The 19392-nt window shown below is 35.6% G+C and overlaps 1 protein-coding gene across 1 annotated transcript in view; it reads left to right on the top strand.

The window, feature by feature from the left end:
• LOC129221349 (glutathione S-transferase 1-like) overlaps window positions 1-18312 on the top strand; it is a 42263-nt gene extending 23951 nt beyond the window's left edge. Inside the window, exons 2-5 of the mRNA XM_054855819.1 lie at window positions 412-470; window positions 1999-2140; window positions 14893-15057; window positions 15239-18312. Coding sequence (XP_054711794.1) covers window positions 412-470; window positions 1999-2140; window positions 14893-15057; window positions 15239-15430 — 558 coding nt within the window. The 3' untranslated portion in view covers window positions 15431-18312. The remainder of the gene's footprint in view (window positions 1-411; window positions 471-1998; window positions 2141-14892; window positions 15058-15238) is intronic.
• The last annotated feature ends 1080 nt before the right edge of the window (window positions 18313-19392 follow it).

The following is a 19392-nucleotide window of genomic DNA, read 5'->3' as shown; positions in this document are numbered from 1 at the left end:
CACAATGGCTTATTACTTATGAAAAAGTTTTATGTCCACCTTCATTTGCATAAAAATGCAAGCAATTCTCGTGACAAGGAAATCGTATATGAGTAAATTCTTTAAAGCAGTTGCTTGATTAATTTGTGCAGCTGTTTGAAAAACATCTTAGTTATTTCATTGCTTTTTTTTTTCTTCTATTTTAATTTTAAGTTGGATTGCTGTACCAGTTCTCCCGCATCTTCGGGAATCAAGTGATCTTACGTTTTGTTAAATCGCAGTGTTTTTTTTTTTTTTTCATAGTAAATTTTCTTCATCTCTGTAGTTTCATGATGCTCAAAAATTGCCTTGGGTGGAAAGTGTTCGCAAATTTTTATTCTACTTTGAACAAGCATTGGTAAGAAATTAAATCAAATGTATCTTCATCCGCAGATCAATCCAAGGTCCTGCGTTCCAACGATAGATGATGACGGTTTCTATCTTTGGGAAAGGTAAATATATTGCTGTTATTTGAAATACAAATAAAATGTGCAGTATACTTGCAGCTAAATAGTTTTTCGTCCACGCTTCGTTAACGGTGAGTTGAAGCATAAACTTTCTCTTTGTGACATCGTTATGTATTAAAATGTGAAGCAGTGGTTGGAAAAATTACATGTTTTTGCAGCGAACTACAACTACTTCATTGCAAATTTAGTTAACTACAACTGCAACTACTTCATTGTAAAAGTAGTTACTACAACCACAACCACTTCATTGCAAATGTAGTTAACTACAACTACTTCATTGCAAATATAGTAAACCACATTCGCAACTACTTCACTCCAAATGTAGGTAACTACAACTACTTCATTGCAAATATAGTAAACCACATCCACAACTACTTCACTCCAAATGTAGGTAACTACAACTACTTCATTGCAAATGCCGTTAACTAAAACTACTTCATTGCAAATATAGTAAACCACATCCACAACTACTTCATTGCAAATGTAGTTAACTACAACTACTTCATTGCAAATTTAGTTAACTGCAACTTCTTCATTGCAAATTTAGTTAACTGCAACTTCTTCATTGCAAATTTAGTTAACTCCAACTCCAACTACTTTATTACAACTGTAGTTAACTACAATTACAACTAGTTTTCCTTAAATGTGGAAACTACAAACTACTTTTGAAATGTAGTCGCTACTTCGCTACTTTTTTTAAAAATAAATAATAAAAAGTATACACTCACCGAGTTTGAGGAAATTCGTAAAGTTGCTCAGGTTATTAAATTAGCTCGTTTGAACATGAAATATCTCTTAAGAATAATCCATTCTATCTTTTCCTTTTTTCAAACCGTTTTTGCGAATCTTAGCTGTAATATTGATTATTTTAGCTGCATTAAATACCTAAAATAATCAAATTTTTACAATTCGGCTACTTGAAAAGTGTGTCTTAATTTGATTTAAATTTTACATGAACATACATATACATAAAATTTAAAAGATGAGGAAACATCTTTTAAGCAGAAGAGAAAACTTGATTTTTTTACCTAGGAATTACATTTATAGAAACTTATACTAAGAGCTCTAATTAATTTCGAACTTCAAGCAAGGGGTACGGAACTGGACACCATCCTCATTATTACGCTACTGATTTTTTTCATCTTAATTTAAAAGTACTTCTTAGAAGTCGTTACAAACTACTTTTTTTTTTTTTTGCATCGAACAACTCGCTACTCAACTTTTTTTTTTTTTTAAGTAGTGCTCCACACTACAAAAGACTAAAAAAAATGTAGCTACTACAGTAGCGACGCTACTTGTAGCACGCTACTTCCGACCACTGATCTGGACCTTATTTTGCTTAGATTATACGAATATAAAGAATGCATTCTTGCCCAATATTTATTCCCTACTGCGACATTCTGTTTCCTTACATTTTTTGTAGTTATTTTGTTCTTTGATTTTTGTTTCTTTCGAAATTGCAATACTGTATTACCTTGAAATATTTATTTTTAATGCATATTATCTTTACCAGCCGTGCCATAATGACGTACTTAGTGAATAAGTATGCTCCATGCAGCCCCATCTATCCAAAAGACCCCAAAAAGCGTGCTCTTGTCGACATGATGCTCAATTTCGACCAAGGGACGTTGTACAGATCACAAGTCGAGTACTTAGTAAGTTACCAAATTGTTTCCTTTTTTGGTTGAAAAAAATTTAATTATGTTATTGGGAGTAAAGGGAAACATCTTTCCCTTCTTTTTTGAAAGAAAGATTTTTTTTTTAATGAATTCACTCTTCACTCCAGGGTAACCCGTATCTACCACTATATGTGGTTTAACCAATTGGATGGGACCCTGAAGACAAATCTGATTTTTTTTTATCCAAATCAGAAACCGAGCAATCCCTGGTCCAGCAACCCCAGAGGGGGTGGTATCGTTTCACTTGGAGGACATTGTGACCACGAGCATATTTAACGTCCCACAGTCACCATTAATGAAGACGGTGGATCTTTGATCCGGTTAGAATCGAACCCAGGACCCTCCGGTTACAAGTCCAATACCCTACCAATCAGGCTACAACAGCCCTTTCTTTTTCTTTTTTTTAAGGAATACTCCAAGGTCTGTACTCCCTGAGAGTAACTGGTTATGAAAAAGTTGACTTTTTGACTTCTTGTTATCTAATTTAATCCTGTTTCCATTTGTCCCAGACACCAGGGGGTAAATGGAAATTAAAAGGCGAGTTAGTGCAATCACGATTTTTTGTAGATCTAGTACAAGCTATGTAAGGGAATGTTCGGCAAAGTGAAGTAGCGGAGCAAAGTGAAGTGGTGAAATATTTACTTTGCTTTTAGCGCCATCTATCTGGTAATATTTTTACTATACAGTAGCAAATGTAAACTATTTCAGTCAGACAAAAAAATATTAAAGCGTAAGATAATGCATGCCATTTTCAAAAACTGAAACTCCCCTTGTAATATCTTGTTGTAAGTCAAAAATTATATTTCTTATTATAAAATCACAAAGCTTTTGTCAATAGTATTTTAAACATTAATTGGGACCTTCTAATATTCGGTGCAGTATTTGTTTAGTTAATATTAAGCTTGCTTGTGTCATAAGTATTTTGTAAAATTAGTCAAGTATATACGGGGAAATTTGAAGTAGTTTATTTTTTTACTTATTCAACTATTTACAAAAGCCTTTATTACATTTTCACTTATTGATTGTTTTCACATTCCTTCATTTAGTAATTCACTTATTCATTCATTCACTTAGTTTCTTATGAATTCCCTCTTTTACTCCCTCATTTATTGTTCTTCATACTATATTAATTAATTAATTTCTTTAGTGTTTCAAAGTTAGGTTTTTTATAAAATAAAATGTTCTTTCTTTATGTACTGTAATTTCAAAAACAAATTTCCAATCAGAAAATTGAAAAAGCTCAGTTATCTTCACTATTTCACTTTGCCCGCACATTATTACCCTACATTAGAGTGGTTCAAAAAAACTTTTTTTCAACTAGCGTCCAGGACAATCCGTATTTATTTTATTTTTTTTATTTTAGACTTACTAATAGTATCATGCTGTAAAAGTTTAAGCTTCTTACTCAAAGCCGCTTACTAAATCTTAAGAGGGTGCTCAATTACCTACATTTAACATTAGCCGTAGCATGGAAAATGCCACAAATTTAAAAACATTTAATTTCCGCAGCTTTTTTTTTTTTTTTTTTTTTTTTGTAAATAATTTATTGCAATGCATAATTATTCGTGTATATGATAATGTGTAGCATTGTTTTTTCAGTTCAATGTATTTTGTTAACCCCCTCCCCATACGTAGGAAGTTTGGGCGAGGGGGTTCAGCATCCTCTTCCAGTTGAAATAGGAAGCTAAAATTCTTCCAGTATATTACTATCTACAAGTCTGAAAATATTGAAGGTTGTCCTGGTATCTAAGAGAACCTTTTTTTACACGTATTTTTGGAACCACTCTACCCTACATACTATGCTTAATTTTCTCTTATGCAGTTTTATAACTCATTTTCTAGAATTAAAAATACAATTTTTATTGTGTATGGTAGTTTGTTTATATACCTTTGCTCAATTTATAGATTATTTTGTTTAATCCGTAATTTCACTAATTCGGACAACCTGGACCCCTTAACCCCTTTCGAATTAATAAGGTCCTATTCTGCCGTCATTATGACCAAATTTCAACTTGCATATTGCTTTAGTGAAAAACATTTCCCGCTAAAGCTTTGAGTGTCATATTCTACAGAATCATCCGGCGTTTCAACAACATTTAAAGCACCACAGCAATAAAATTCGCTTTATATTTACTTTTCATATGCTGACTTTTACAAGTACCCAGAAATCTCTACCATAACATTCTTTTTTGGTTACACACAGCTGTTTACATGAGGAATTCTATGAAAGAATAAAAATAAAATCTTTTTACAGGAGAATTTAATTTCTACAACTTCCGAATCATAAAGAACAAACGAAGCGTTCCAAAGTGATTTAAAACTTCCTTTTTATTTGTCATTTCGTTTTACTGTGAAAAGTACGTGTTGTTTATTAGCAGAAATGTGGTCTCACAGTTCTATTTCCCCAGAAAGGGCGATCGATAAAAAAAACTGTGAAATTCGTGGAAGTTGATTTCGTGTCACGTGAACAACGTCACTTGTTCAACAGTTAACCTTCGAAATTATTTTGTGGTTCTATACGTAGAAATGTTTCAAACATAAAAGTTCGCAAAACTTCTGGACAACAATTCAAAATTTTCACTACGCATAATAAAAGTCGATATTACTGTTTTTTCATTACATTAGACATTATGATGCAAGTATTGTGTATTATCAATTGTGGGTCAATTTTTGAAAATAAAAAGCAAAATATTACATGCATACTTAATTTATCAGGCTGTCCAAGTTATTTTGTTTTTCAAGTTTGTTATTTATAATCTTGTGATATGTTCTCGAAAATATAGCAACAACACTACCACTAACAAAGAAATAGGCTTCTTTGCACGAAATATTTTTTTTTATGGAGTTAAAAGCATTAACCCCTGTTAAAACGGTCTTGTAAATATCAAAGTGGAAAGGACTTAGTATTTTTAGTGTTCAAGAGAGGAAAACATATTTACACACAAACAAATAATCTATATATATATAAAGGTGACGTTGTTTCTTTGTTTGTACCCAATGGCAGAAGACCCCATAGCACCTACAGCCAGGGTTGCCAGAATTAAGAACATTAAATACGGGACAGGCTTCTAGAAGTAAAACAGGAGGGGGGAGGGATTTTTGAGACGTCTATTTATGATGAATCTGAAAAATTCAATCGCAACAAAGCATTAAACCTCACAAAATGTCGCCTATCAAAGTATAAAAATCGTTTTCAATGTGATTGACTACGCATGCGCAGATACATATTTCCAACATGTCAATTATCAAAAAGAAGAAGCTACCATTCGGTACCTTATAGTCCGCCACCAAAACAAAAACATGCAAACCAAATCAAAAAGAAAATAATTTTTGCGTTTGCTGCCAAGTAATTTTCTTATTGCTCATTCTTTCCCTTTTTTGTTTTGATTTATTTTTTTCCCTTAAAATGACGTCTCGTTCTGTAAAATATTGTTATCAGCTAGAATTCGAACATTAGCCGTCCCGTATGGAAGTTCCCCGGGACGCGGGACAATTTTTCAAAATACAGGACCGTCCCTTGAAAGCCGAGACGTCTGGCAACCCTGCCTTCAGCCCTGAAACTTGCCACAAAAATTCGAACGTACCCCGGGCATCTCGAAATTGAAATTCTAAATTTCGAATTAGTTTTTTTGTAATTAACTAATTAAGCTAAATTTCGACTAATTAGGGGGTAAAAAATCCCCACCCCCAAACATTACATATCGTTGAAAGGGTTTTTCTTCCCGAACAAGATGTTTGTTCCATTTTTCTCAATTAGTTAGAACAGGATGATGTTATAAGCGATATAAGCGATTCTAATTGAGACAATTATCAAGGCTTCTCTTTCGAGAAATTGCTGTAACACTGGGTCCACTTTCCAGACAATGTTCAACTATAACACTGGGTCCACTTTCCAGACAAAGTAGCCCGCGTGTTTTCACAATGAAACTCTTTTTCACGGCATGATAATTTGATAATCGCAGCTCAAAAAAACTATAGGGGTCGCTGGAGCTACCGTCTAATGGCGGATGAAAAAAGTAAAACAAACAAATGCCGTAACTTACAACTTACTTTGACACTTAGGGAATGACAGTAATTTTTCATCGTATTTGTGGGAAGCTTTTTTTTTTCTATTCTTCTGAAATTACATTACACCACAAACTGTCTGAAGCCTGTAATTTACCCCAAAGAAAACACGTGGAATGGAATGTTTTACCTCTTTCGGCAGTAGTGTTTATCACCGCAAGGTAGCGTATTCGAGCTCTGGAGTTGCGAATATGTTTTGGTAATGTTTAAAATGCAGGGAAATGCTTTATCGTGACAAGGCTGAACTCGATCCGGTGACTTAACTGTTTTACTGGTAAGACTGCCATTTAATGAGAGTAAAGAAACGTAAAAATGTTCAACAATGACCGCTATCTACTGGAGCTAATGTTTAATCCACTGGAGTTAGGGTTAAACTACCAAATTTAACTTAAACTACCAAAATACCACCAAATAGGCAATCGCTGCGTTCAAATGTACATAGAAGCAAATTTTCACCCGTCATACCGAGACGGGCGACTTGTTTGTGTTATATTAGGTCTGTAGATTGGTTTCACCAGGGGCGGATGCAAGATTTCATTTTTTTTTGGGGGGGGGGGGTCATGGCCAGGGGTACGAGTGGACTCAAGTAAAATTTTTGAAGACACTCTGAAATTTTCAAAAATTATGAGAAAGTCCCCCCCCCTCCTCTCCCCGTAAAAAATTCTTAAATTGCATGCAAAAATTATTGAAATAACCATTTTTAAAGTTTTTTAAAAAAATAATTTTTTAAGTTTTAGAATGTGTTGTCAGCCCTAAATTTTCGGAAACGGCAACCATAGATTATATAGTCTCACGTAAGGCAATTTTTTTAAACTTAGGTTACATTTAATAAAAATAATAATAATTAAAGTAAATCACTTAGTTTGACCTCTGGGATTCACCTTGTAAACGCCGTGAAGGGATAATATGATATTTCCTGTTCTCTAACGGTGAACTTTGAATTTGCGCTGAAAAAAAGTTTTAATCCTGTTCAAATTTACATAGCGATTTTGAATAAAATGGGCAACTCAGATACGAGTTGAAAAGAGTATAGCGCTTGTTGATATTTATAGTGGACTCCCAAAGGTACAGATCTGAGCCTGAAATGAAGGATTGTTTAGAATAAAAGTTGCGATTAAACATTAACTAACTGACGTAACTAAAAAGTTATTGCATTAAAATAATAGCTCCTTAAGACAATCTCTGCTCCTTTTTATATTTTATGTACAGATATCTCCGTAAAAAAGGTTCATTGCAGAAATATACTATTAAAACTTCACTTACAAAATGCGGCGAAAACCTAATTAAAAATTAAATCTTTACTAATATTACAAAGAGAGAGGACGAATTTTTGTGTGTTTATATGTTCGAGGTAATCTCCGGAACTACTGCACCTATTTGAAAAATTCTTTCACTGTATGAAAGGTGCCTTCTCACTGAGTAACATAGGCTATAATTCGAAAAAAACCGGATAAATAGTTCTTTTCTTATTCCAATTTAGGCGCAAATTTCACGTAAATTGCCTATTATTGGCTATTAAAGGGGTGAAAAATTACTTGCACATATTAATATTATATATCGTTGAAAAGGGTAGAATTTTCCGCGTTCTAAGCAATTTGTGTCGATGCTCTAACTTCCTTGTCGGGAGTAATTTGCGTTTTTAGCTCGAACTTTTTTAGGCTTAGCTGAAATTTAGACACTACTTTCTTCATTAAATCTATCAATAAAAAGTGAAGGAATTGTCCCACAGTTTTCTTTTTGACAGCATTGGAAAAAGCGAGATTTTTTACTCCAGATCTTTTCGACCTATGGTCGCAAAAATTAGCTTTTATCTACAAAGGAAAAAAAGTTACAAGCGTATTTAAATCAATTTCAAAATATGTCATTTTGATTCAGGTTGTCAACTACTTTATTTTCACGTTTCCACGGTTACGCTTTTTGAATACATTATGAATTTATTTCATGTTTCCATGGTTACGCTTTCAAAATCCATCTTTCGCATTTTAATTTCTTAAAAGTATTTTAATATCTGTCGTCAATGTTTGGAAGGGTAATTTTGCATGGTGTTTTTTTTTCCTTAAGCCTGATTGTTGAATATATGCCACTCGACACAATTTTTATTCTCAAGGTAGACGGGGCAAAGCCGGGAAACGCAGCTCTTAATATATAAAAGGTGTGAAAGTTACTGTTTATGTGATCATATACCTTTTTGTTTGTTTGGCGATTATTGCCAAAGAAAGAGTGAAATGTACGACATTTTCTTTTTTTCTGACGATGATTTTTGAATGGTCCACGCCATGTTTTTTTTTTTTCGTTAGACGGATATGATAGCGTGGTTGCTGGTCAAGTTTGGCGATAAACAATAGAGTTATGGAATTATTTTTACATTTGGAAGATATTATTTGATGTCTTTTTTTTTGTTTATTTGGCGAAATATTTTATATTGCAGTAAAAACCGCTTCACTCGCTAAATAGAGTTTTAAAGCAAATGTAAATATAATTTAATCATTTGACGAAAAGTTTTAAATTCCAAAGAAACTTTTTTTTTTTGTAAAGGTGAGTACGCATTTTATACAAAGAAAAATGATCATTTCACATCAGAGGGTGAGGGGGCGTCAATTTTTTTTTTATTCAACGGACCTCCATTAAATTTTTAGTACGGGCATCGCTGTGAGGGTACTGCTAGTATTTTATAAATGTAATTTAGACATGGATCAATGCTCACCGACTGATTCTTTTCGATTGTAGAAAAATCGGATGTAAGCGAGAACGTCGCACTCTCAGAGTCTGATACAGGAACTCGGAATCTGTTTCCATCAGATTTGGGTTCATCAGTTTTTTTAACTTTGCAAAAAAAGACAACAATGTTTTGTTTTGTCGACCGAAACCTTCATTGTTTTTGTTATAAATAGTCCTTTTGTAACAAAACGCGGCTTTTTCAGCAGTTTTTGTCTAATAGTTTACGTAAACCTTTGTTAACGAGGTTTCGCGCTAACAGGAAACTAAAATTTTACATTTCTTGCACGACACAAAATCCAAATCACCGATTTAATCTAATTAACTATTCACAGCAAATAAACTCAGCACGAACAAAAACAAAACTGTCGAAAAATCACAACAGAAAGGAACACTAACTTACAGAGACTTTACATAAAAAATAATTACACAATCAAATGTTTTATCAGTTGAATCTATGTCTTACAGCTCCGGAAACATTCATATCGTCCATTAAATTTGTTGCATAAAAACCGATCGGGCGGCAGACACTTCTTTGTTTATTCAGTTTACTGGCGATGGCACCTGAAAACAGCGCCGTAGGAAATGACATGTTACGCCACAAAAAAAAAAAAAAAAAAAGAAAAAGAAAAAAAGGAATTCAAAAGTTTTTTTCTCGCATGGTTCCGTTCAGATTCCCCCTCCGCCCTTTTTTTCGAGCAGTCATTTTCACTACTCAAATGCAATGAACCTTATAGGATTACAAAGAAATTTTCCTGACTCCGGGGAGGGGAGGTTGCGGAGGTTGCAACCCACATGAACCCCCCCCCCCCTCCTTGTATCCACACCTTTATGTAATGCCCAAAAAGTATTGAATTTTAAAAAATTCTTTTTCATATGGTTTATTTGATCAAGTTTTTTATTTTTTCAAGCAAAGATTCAAATACGTTCGCGTTTTGGGGGGTGAGGGGTTCATGACCCCCGTTACCACCCCCCTTTGTATCTGCTACTGGGTTTCACACCATTTGAAGACCTAGTGCATTTCCCCAAGAATCCATTCATTCTTTCATGTTGTACCAGTAACGTCGGATAGCCGAAGCACAATTTGCACCACAAAATGGAGACATCTGGGCTCTCTTCGATGCGAAACTGATTTAATTAAATTTGTATGAATTTGATTTTCCCAAGAGTATTCAAAGTTATATGAATCCTCTAGAATCTTTTACAGAGCACATACCCATACGCCATGGACGCTGACAACTTCCTGCAGCTTCAGAATCCACCGACTGGAGCAGGGTTTGAACTAAAGCGCAACTCATCTTGTCTAATTTTTCATTTACTACTCTTTTGTTCACCCTCTTGAGTGGCGCAAACATAATTTGTTTTTGGTTTAGGAATGTCAAAAACAGGGAAGCCGCGATAGGAGGTCACTAGAGGACACTGTGACCTCCCAAAAAATTCCTTATTCGGCAAAATTATCAACACTCGGCGAAATTTGGAGCTCGATTGGACAAAATTATCCTCATTCGGCAAAATTTGGTGTTTCATTCGACAAAATTATCATTATTCGTCGAAATTTGGAGTTCTATTCGACAAATATATCATTACTACATGATATCATTACTATATGATTACTATATAGCACATAATGAGGACTGTTTATGACCAGGGAGCTCCCCTGGTCCTCATATGTGCTCTGCATCCAGAAATGTATGTTTGAATGAAGGAATAAGGATAACCATGAACTCGCGAGCAAACACAACATCTCCAGATTGCGCTCTTGACCCTTTCCGCAAGTGGTTACCATTGCTCTAGTGCTATAGCAGCAACAGCACCCCCTCACTCAAACACAAACGATTGTTTTGAATCCGAGTTCGTATTTGGTATTTATTCAAGAATTGTGAGGGGAAAAATTCCCTATGCGTCTTTCCCACGATCTCAGCGTATAATATCCCCGACTGTTGTCACAAAGCCTTTCGTCATCGGATTTGACCAGTAACAGCCGGAATACGACAGCTGTTAAATGGATCAAGGACGTTTTTTCGCGAGGTGTTTAGCACTCCACACATCAATTTATTCTCATGCATAATTCAGCGAACAATTATGCACAAGTAATGTGGCGTGGCCAAAGCATCAAAAATCTCTTGACGTATATTGCCACTAAATGTTTTGTTTTCTTTTTCTTTTCTTGAGCCATTTTTCACATTTTACTGCAAAACGATTCTACGATTTCAACAGCTGAATTTCAAATTTCCAGTTTCATGTCAAATAAATTTGATTAGTTTATCCTTTATGACCCAAACTTTATTTTGAAAGAAAATTGTTTTTCTTCAATCATTTCACCTTTAACTAAAGGGAAAAAAAAAACAAAGAAAGGAAGAAAAGAAAAAATTAAATTTGGGATTCTCGCTCGAACATTATTCCAGTTGGAAACACTTCGGTAGTTCCTACAACGAGAAAATGTTAAGTTGTTTGTAGAAAAAAAAAGTATGGAAAACGTTTGCGGTCAGTGGATATGTGACAATATATGTATTCGAAGTAGAATTTTTTAGCTTTTTGAGCAATCACGAATTTAGTTGAATACATACCTTTGTGCATAAAAAGTAAAGAAAAAAAATAACAACGTCAAAAGATACACATTGCTTATTGTTTTCGCTTGACCGTTGAATGACATCCGTCCTTTGATTTTATTTTTCTACTCTTATAATGCAGGCGTCCATGTGCCTGTGAATCGAATTATTTATAAACGATCTTATCGACTTAACGCAATCCTTTTTACACAAAAACAGTATCCAGCACATAATATCTAGCATCCAGCCCCTTTCATTCATTTGAATTTTGGCGTCGTGAATTCAAACTATGGTTGCAATAACAGCCATTAGTAGAAACAAGAAAACGAACCAGTAGGGTCCTATCGCAATTCACAGAAATTATGTGACCTGTCACAAATTACTTTTACGGGTCCCCGCCATATTAGAGTTTAGGCCCCCTGCGTCCCTACATATATTTCACCCCTCATTTTAAACATTTTGGGCCCCTTTCAGGTTCAGGCCCAGACCAACAGGTTTCCCTTCTTCCCCCTTGTGCACGCCTCTATTCACGATCGATAACAAATGGTGTGAAATCGAATGCACAATAACGAAGTTAGTTAAATGTATGGTAGATAACTCATAGTTTTTCAATGCGTGATGTTAAACGTATAACATGCAAAATTATAGGGGGCCATAGGCTGAGGGTACACATTTTCAGCGCCGGGTTCCCATCTACAAAATTAGTTTAAACAGATCGTTCTTAAATTTTTTCGGTCATGAACAACAGGTAGGAGTTGCTCATAATATACAAAAGTAATCACTGGTTACTCAAGAGAAAAATTGTTAATAAGTCATTTCAAGATTACTCATGGTAGCCTTGTCTAGTTCTCAGAGAAACCTGAGCCCCGGCTTGGGCATGGATGTACTTCTCTCTCCTGTCCAAGGATGGATCCAGAAATTTATCAAGGACGAAGCGATTGTTTTTTTTTTTACTTTACCTCTTACTTATGTACCTGATTTGCATCTGTTTGTAGAGAAAGGGCTGCCATATCATTTTTGTTTAAAACAACTAAAATATAGAGATTTAGCCAATACGATCCCCGAACCTATTCCTTTCCTTTTCCTGTTTCATAAATTCAATTTCATGATAATTCCGGGGAAATGTTTCAAAATCCTCTCTCCGTAACGCCATCGGAGGTCGCCTAAAATTGCGCTTTTTGAAACTTAAGTTTCGAAAAATTACTGGAGAAAAGTCACTCAACCCATTCTTTCCCCTAAGACTACCCGAAATGTCTACAATCGGGTCTTTAAGACTTAAAATCATAAAAATGCCACGGGGAAGGCATTCAAATTTCTCCTCCTAACATCACGAAAGATTGTCTGAAATTGCCTTTTTGAAACTTCAATTCCGAAAGGTCTCCGAAAGGGAAACTCGAACCTTATTCCTTTCCTTAACGTCATTAAAGATGCCCTATACTTTAGTTTTAGAACTTCAATTCGGAAAAAATCGCCGGTGCGGAAACCCTTAAGCGTGGGGCGATCGCTCCCATCGCCCCTCCCTTCTATCCGTCCATGCTTCTGTCCTTGTCTCCCTTTTTTTTTTTTTTTTTGTGTGTGTGATTGTGTTAGGAATGGTTGCTTACAAGCCTACCCTATAAACATGTCCTTACGGCATGTGTGTACGATGGAAGTCGAACTTCATACCAAATTACGGTACAGTTTAAAAAGTGAAGCATCGCACATGGGACAGATATCACAAGATTTGCAAATCACAGAATTAGTGGGAGATAAATCCAATCCGAATGAGGTAATGTCAAACCGTTTGAGTTTCTGCGTTGTTGCAACAACACTGTATTGAAACTCTCCATTAATTTATATCAAATTACCCTTGATTAAATACGCACCTTTATAAACATACTATTGCTCAGAACAAATCCTTATCGATATGAGATTTGTTGAGTAAAATTCGATAATATCAGAAAACTTTCTTAAAGGATCAGAATATTTGTTCTTTGGGTAATAACGGTAGCTGAGAGGACATCATTTACGATCCTCCCACGTGTAAGTGCAGCTTTAAGTTACCGGTTACGACCTTGCAGCGTTCTGCAAACAGTTACTTCCATTTCCAGCGAGCTACCGGTCTTAACCTAAACAGTAAAAGTCTGCTGATGGGAAAAGCCGCGTAGATTTTAACGTTCAAATTTTATACAGCAATAACTGCACTTTCAACACATTCAAACGGATATTTAAAAGCTGGAGTCTCCAAAACCCATTAAAATATTTGTTGAGAAGGAATCCAAATGCACGTAAGGGGCGGTCCACAAATCATGACACTCTTTTTTTTCAACATTTTTGACCCCTCTCCCCCTCTTTCTCGTCACAAATTGTCACACTTCACCTAACTCCTCCCTTCTTTGTTACCTGTCACACTACTTTTTTTCAACATATTCTTATGAGAGAAAAAAAAAAAAAACAAGTGATGCCGCCAGGGGCGTGCACAGAAATTATGGGGCCCGTCACAAATTACTTTTACGGACCGCCCTCCATATTGTTTACCCCTAGGTCTGACGCAGGACTCTGACGTCTCTATTTCACCCCTCATTTTATAAATCTAGGGTCCTTTCAGGCTCGGGCCCAGGCCAGCAGGTGTACCCTTTCCCCTCCCTCAACATATGCACGCCCCTGAATGTCGCACTTCTTGCTACCCCTTCTCTCCCCCTTGTCACAAACTGTCACAAATTCCTGATACCTCTCCCCCCCCCCCCTGAGCGTTTCATTTGTAAACAGTTCCTATGGAAAAATTAAAATAAATGCCTGCTGCTGATTGTGCTGCATAGAATTTAATACTTAGCTTTTATTCGAGTATAGTCTACCTCTAATAAATAGACTTCCAATCGGCTGAAGATGAAATGCCTAAGAATCCAATTGCCTAAATAGGGTAGAGAAAAAAGAAGGTTTGTAACCAATAACGCTTATTAACTATGAGAAAACATAAATAAACTCGTTCCAAGGTCAAATATATTTTTACCAGAGCCAGGCTATACAACCCATACCTATTGCAAAGCCCTTTCATCAGACTTAGGCTACGTTCGTTCGTAGACCTCGACCGGTACCTACCGTTCGGTTGATCGCATGACAGCTAATGACGTGAGCGAGCGCTAAAAGCTTTGGAACTGACGTCATTATTTGTCATGTGAGCAATCGACCGGTAAGCTACCGATCTATAAACGAACGCAAGCAAAGAAGCATTCTACAAACTTTATTTACAAGGATCGTGAATGAAGCACGACTTTCTTGTCGTGTGTAGTGCACATGGTGTTCATTTTATTCAAAATATTGATTCAATTGTAACCTCGTACCGTTACCTACCTCCTTTTGGAGGCTTGTTTGATCCTGTGTCTTATCAAATTATTAATCCCAATATTCTTCTATTTTCAGTATCCTCTCATATTCCGTGGCGAGCCTCCAGATTTATCGAAAGAAACAAGCTACAGGAATTCCCTGTGCATGTTAGAGCAGTCTTTGCAACTGAATGCTTACGTTGCTGGAAAGCGTCTTACTTTGGCCGACTTTTCGATAGTGGCCAGTATATCATTGGCTGAGGTACGTACTTTCTAAAAATTGATAACATTTGCATAATTAGAAGTAACATCGTATAGTATGGTGTGGGATACCCCAAAAAGGCTCAATCCTCTTCTCCTGAACCCTTGACTTTAGTATATTCTGCTTGCCATTGACAGAAACAAACTCATTTTTTCCCGTTTTTTTTTTTTTTTTTCATTAGATTTACGACTACAACTTCAAGCCTTTTCCAAGAATAGTCGAATGGTTGAAGCGGTTGAAGACGGAACTGCCCTTCTACAGGGAAATCAACGAAGTTCCACTGTTTCAGTTCAAATTTTGGTACAGGCCGTATTCAGACAGCGACGAAGACATGAGACACTTCGACATCAATTTGGATACAACAAGATTGTAGTTCGACTTCAAGAGAAATTATTTTTGATTTTCAGCTCATATATTTTTTTAAAGCACAGTTTATATTTTGAAATGTCCTGTTTATGCAATTGTTTGCCTTTTAGAATTCTTGATTTTTTTTTATACCCCCCCCCCCCCCTTCATATGTTCTAAAACTTGCTTCAGACGAAGAGTAACAACGATAAAAATTCCTCCACTCAGGTTCAGGGGTCTTCTTTGCTTGTAAATTACTTTTTTGCTGCATCTTCTCATGCAGTGCGGAGGTAAAACGAGTGAGCAGAAGAATTTTTGTTGTTGCTTCTGGTCTGAAACCAAATAGGTATGAATACAAATAGAAGGTTACCGACTCGTTTATTTATAGTGCATTCAAAACATTAGTATAAAAGACGAAAAATTAAATTAAAAAATTGTCGAGTACAGATATTCAGGGTGACTAAGTCATGCCGTTTAACTTTCCGCAACTTCAATTTTTTTTTATAAGGAAGTTCAAAATGAAGTTAAAAGGCTCAGCGCTGCACTCTCCTGGCTAGTTTATACAACAATTTTCTTCTCTTTATTTTTACAACAAAAACGAACTGAAAAACGAGCTCACATGACTTCCTTTTACGCCAATTTAATTATAATAGTAGTGCCTTGGAGTAAGCAAAGAAACACTTTAAATATTTTTGCCCCAAGTTTGCTGCGAACTGAAGCAAAAAAACGTTTTATACAGGTTAATTTTCCCAATATTGGACATTTTAATGTGATTCAATAGTTAACTCTCTAAATATCGCCAATAATGGCCAAAATGAAACCAAATTAAAAAATAAAACGCCAAGTTTGTCGACAAGTTGGCAAAAAATTTGGCAACCAAAAGCTTGGCGCTATGTCGCCAAGTTTTTGCCAAATTATAACACCACTTGCATTTTGCATTGATATTAACAATGATTTCTCCCCAAAAAGGTATAAAAGACCCCCTTAGGAACATCTGAATGCAACCAAAAGGGGAGGTGCACAACTAGATCCCACTAGGAGTCTACGCACCAAATTTCAACTTCCTAGGGCATACCGTTTTTGAGTTATGCGAGATACATACGCACATACATACAGACGTCACGAGAAAACTCGTTGTAATTAATTCGCGGATTGTCAAAATGGATATTTCAGGTGTTTATACGTTCTTAAGTACATATCCACGTGTGGTCGGGTTGAAAAAAAAAACAACTCAACATTCATTCGAGGGCAAGAAAAGGAAATTAAGGCCGAATTTTGGGTCAAAAATTTTTCCGAATACAATACTTCCTTTACTTCGTAAAAGGAGGTAAAAAAAGGGGGAGGGGGCACGGCAATCGTTAATTACTAAAACTGCATCTAAATAATTGCTATTTGGAAGCTATTTTTTAAATTGCCACAATAGGTCTTCCTCATGGGGCATGCACAGAAATTTTGGGGCCCGTCACAGATGACTTTTGCGCCCCCCCCCCCCCCCCATTGTTTAACCCTACGTCTCTACATATTTCACCTCTCATTTCAAAAATCTTGGGTCCCTCCAGACTCGTCGGGCTGGGTTCAACAGGTGTCCTTTCTCTCCCCCCCCCCCCTGCACGTCCCTGGTCTTCCTGCGTTGAAATATTCTTCGCCATATTGTAAACGATAGAGTTCCTGGCAATGTTATGAAGTACAAAGGGGAAGTTTTTAAGCATTCAGAAATCTTATTTTGCTGCATTAAAGTAGTAATTACATTTATTTACATGATTTATTCTGCATTCCGTTTACTGCGTGGTTCAAAGTTAAATTAAGTAGCAAGGTAGCTTCCAATCTAGGCGAATAATTCATTTGGAATGGAATTAATAATCATTTCTAAATCTTGGATAACCATATCATACTTAAAGAGTTTTCCTTCCGTTTTATATCAACTACTAGTGGTTGAAAATTAAAAGGTCATTCGATTCGCCTGTTTATTTACAAATAATGGATGACGAATTTTTCGCCAATTGGCTATGTTCATTCACTCTCCCATTCCACGTCATGCTAATTTCGTAATTTACTCGTCCATCTTATGATAACTTTGCTCCGGAAAATGTTCTTAAAATTGAAATAGAAAAGGAACAAAATCGAATTTTCGAAAAATCACTTCGAGGTGCACACCCCCATGCTACAAACTAACTTTGAGCCAAATTTCATGAAAATCGGCCGAACGGTCTAGGCGTATGCGCGTCACAGAGATCCAGACATCCTCCAGACAGAGAGACTTTGAGCTTTATTATTAGTAAAGATAAAGATTACAGTAAAAATACTAAAATATGAGTGAGACCGTTTAAAACAGAAATGTTGTTGCGCAAAGTTACCCTGAACCACTGGAACCGTTCAATAGAATCACGTGATTAGAAGAAAAAGCGAGGGCGCCCATATAGGGAGGGGGGCTCAAGTCCTCCCCCCTTTGAAATTAGAACTTTCTTGCTCTTAGTATTTTTTACTTTGCAAAAATACAAAAACATTTCTTCTCCAGCAATTAATGAATAAGTTATTAAAAATGTCAAATTTTAATAACTAATCGGTTCTGAAATCGGTTTCTACGGGGGAAAATTTGACCCTCCCCCCTTAAATTTTTGCATATGGGCGCCCTTGAGAGTAAGAGTACAACTTCGAAACATGTAACTTTGTTTTTAAAAAATACGTATACTAAAAGGTTTCTTCATTTTTATTGCTTTTTGCCTTAATTTTGTATTTCTTTGTTCATTGTTTTGTTTTTGATTGTCATTTTCGTTCATAGTCATGTATGTTTTTTATGTTCGTTATACATATTCAGTAACGCACTCACCTCATTGGTTAAAGCAGTGTTTACTGCAATGTTGTCCAACCATTTTTATTATCCCAAGGATACACCTCATAAGTATTATTATATTTGAAGGAAGAAAAATTACGAAACAAGAAGGGGGTTGTTTCCATCACTCAAAAGTTTTACTTTTAGTCACTGAAGTTGATAGAATGAGCAAAAAAAAAAAAAAAAAAACACGGAGCGAGGAAAAACATTTTCAAAACGTTTAATTTTAAATTAATTTTTTAAACTGTCCAATTTTGAAAATAATTCATGGTCTTTATGACGTCATAAGTGATGCACTCGAGCGCATTTATCTACCGCGTTTACACGTTTTGATAATCAAGAAACGAATAAAAATATTGCGCTCTACGCTTGCTATCAACCATATCGTTGCAGTACACGTGAGTGAAGAAGAGAATTAAATATTGTGTTCTGTGAATGGCGACAGTGAATGGCATTCCATCATTTGTAATGTCTTCGACAGAAACGTAAACAGTGAAACCGCACCGATTAAAATATTTCTTTTTAAATATTAAACTTAGTCAAATTATTGAAAAAATGGTTAGATCCTGTGTTTTTAAGCATGCTCTTTCAGAAAAAAAATACTTTTAAAATTTTGGAAACCAGAGCTGCGGAGTCGGAGGGAAATTGACCTACTTCGACTCCTGGATTTTTAAATCTCCGACTCCGCAAACCTAAGATGCATACAACTTTGGAAATTCAATTTGAAAACCAAATTTTCCAATAGTTGCGATTTTTAAAGTGAAATCACTTAAAACCCCATTTTTCAAACAAGGCGTATTCTTTATGATGCCACAAGGGATGAACTTTGATGCGCTACTTCACTGGCGTGCTAAATGCTTACGCTTGCTGTTTACCGCGTTTCCAGATTATGATAATTCGGAAGTGAATTAAATATTGCGCTGTACGCTTGCTATCAACCATATCGTTGCCACTACATATCAATAAAGAAACGAATTAAATATTACACTCTGCGCTACTAGCATCAGTATAAATTGTATTTCATCACTTGTGATGTCATGTGTAGAAGCGTAAAAAAAAATTAAATTGAATCTGCTTACCGATTAAAATAACTGTTAAAAAATATTGATTAAAAAATGGTCAAATTCTATGTTTTTAAGCGTGCTATTTTAGAAAAAAAT

This window comes from Uloborus diversus, chromosome 4 (assembly GCF_026930045.1).
Source record: "Uloborus diversus isolate 005 chromosome 4, Udiv.v.3.1, whole genome shotgun sequence".
Lineage (NCBI taxonomy): Eukaryota > Metazoa > Arthropoda > Arachnida > Araneae > Uloboridae > Uloborus > Uloborus diversus.
Note: the sequence above shows the minus strand (reverse complement) of the source record. Positions and strands in the feature narration are given on the sequence as shown.